Source organism: Galeopterus variegatus, unplaced genomic scaffold, assembly GCF_000696425.1.
Source record: "Galeopterus variegatus unplaced genomic scaffold, G_variegatus-3.0.2 Scaffold24767, whole genome shotgun sequence".
Lineage (NCBI taxonomy): Eukaryota > Metazoa > Chordata > Mammalia > Dermoptera > Cynocephalidae > Galeopterus > Galeopterus variegatus.
Genome location: NW_007750878.1, coordinates 7835 through 9704, shown reverse-complemented (window position 1 = coordinate 9704; position 1870 = coordinate 7835). Strand labels below are relative to the sequence as shown.

Below are 1870 nucleotides of genomic sequence, written 5' to 3'. Positions count from 1 at the left end.
ATCTTCACTTCCTCTCCTTCTCCCTCTAAGGTGGCATCCAGGTGTGGCTCATACCATGCACGACATACCATACACCATATGTACAAACATGGTTTATACCATAGTCGAGAGGAAGACGTGAGGAAATGCTGCCAACCACTTGTGGTTTGCGTGCCCTTCTGGCATCGTAAGAAGAGTCGTTGCCTACCATAGCTTAAGATACAATCAGTGGTGATTCAGCCTCTCTTTCCTTTCATGGGCAATTTATACCCCTCTTTCTCTGGGGATGACTCACATTTGTCCCCGTGCGTGCTCCATCAACATTGCTCCTTTTAGAGCCACCCAGCTCCCTCTATGATAACATCCTCTGGAAAGCTCCAGACCAGACTCTCAGNCGCTTCCCAAGCAGCGCACTGTAGCAGTGCGCCACCGGGCCGGCCCTGATTTTAGTTACTTTATATTCAACAACTCGCAGTTTGCCAGTGACAACTTTTGCTTTCAGTGGATACCAACGACAGCCAAGCTTCTTCACCTGGAAGCACACCATCCACTCTGTGCTTTGGTTCTGTACGGAGATGGCGTTGTCTCTTTCTGGGGGAGGAAAGCTGACACTTTCTTTCCTAACACTGAAACAAATATTAAAGTGATGAGCGTGTCCAGCTTCTTTTGGTCAGAATGATTTTCCACAAATACAATCCAGTGAGAGAAAAATAAACGAAACATTTGTTGTTTGATGAAATGAATGAATGAATGTTTCATTTGGTGAAGTTTTGTTTCTTGTTTCCTTTCAGACATTTCAACCACAGACTGAGAAAACTAAGCAAGTCTGTGTGGAAGAACAGAGGGTAAACACAATTTGTCTTCTCAAATAACTCTATTTCTGCTCTGTAAAAAAAAAAAAAAAAAGTCAGTAAGAAAATTTTAACTGTCAAAATAGTCTCGGGTACTTAGAATGGAAGTGGAGACCACATAATTTTGGCATGTTCTAGTTAATGAGGTATTGTAGTTCATACCATGCTTGAGGAAAGCATTTTGAATAGAGATTTGTTTCTCTTCAATGTGATGTCTTCCTCCAAATGAAGCAATGGTTTGGTCGGGAACGTTCAAAGGGTTAAGTGAGTAAGAATTCTGGGATATTGTTACCAGCAAACAATATTTTCCTACACATGCACATGAGAGCAAAGTGATAAATGATGGAGAAAAAGGAAAGGCAATTAACAGGTCTTAATAGGGAATCCTGTTTACACGGAGTTAGTTTTCCATACGCATCCAGAAAGTTAAACAAATCCTCTCAGCTTTGCATGTCACCAAATTGCAGCTTACTTCTGCCTACCACGATTTCTCCTGGCAGTCTCTGAAAATTCCGCTCTAAGAACTAACAATCTTCTGTTCTTTACCTCAACTGAATATTACTAAGGCCAAAATTGCAAACTTAAAAGAGACTGAATGTTCACGCTGTGAGTATTGCCGATTAGTTATCAGACATGAATATTGTATAATCTGCCTTTCTCCTAATCCCCGTACCCCCTTTTCTCTGAAAATATTTCTACTTGCCTTGCTCTATTTCCATTGAAATTTGGTAGTAACATTGATACACCCTGCGAGAGGAAGCAGGGTGTTTTCGCTGTCAGGGAAAACATGTCGAGCTACGTAGAAAGAGAAAAGGACAAGCTGCTCCTTCAGGAGCTGGCTGCCGCGCGCCCTCCTGTGGCTGCAAGACGTACTACCTCTCGTCAGAAGCAGGACTCGACTTGGCTCAAGTGAAAAAGAATCTTGTACTGTCAAAAAAAAGTCAGAAAACGTCTTAGTAAGAGATCAGCCCACATTAACGTAACATTGTGGTTTTGTAGATAACATACAAGGGCCACCATGAGAAGCACGGGTATTTCAG

At 42.2% G+C, this 1870-nt stretch overlaps 1 protein-coding gene across 1 annotated transcript in view; it reads left to right on the top strand.

The window, feature by feature from the left end:
* Positions 1–725: 725 nt before the first annotated feature.
* The window catches only part of LOC103583605 (matrix extracellular phosphoglycoprotein-like), an 8700-nt gene continuing 7555 nt past the window's right edge, over positions 726–1870 (top strand). Inside the window, exons 1-2 of the mRNA XM_008564873.1 lie at positions 726–824; positions 1830–1868. Of these exons, the coding sequence (XP_008563095.1) occupies positions 726–824; positions 1830–1868 (138 nt within the window). The remainder of the gene's footprint in view (positions 825–1829; positions 1869–1870) is intronic.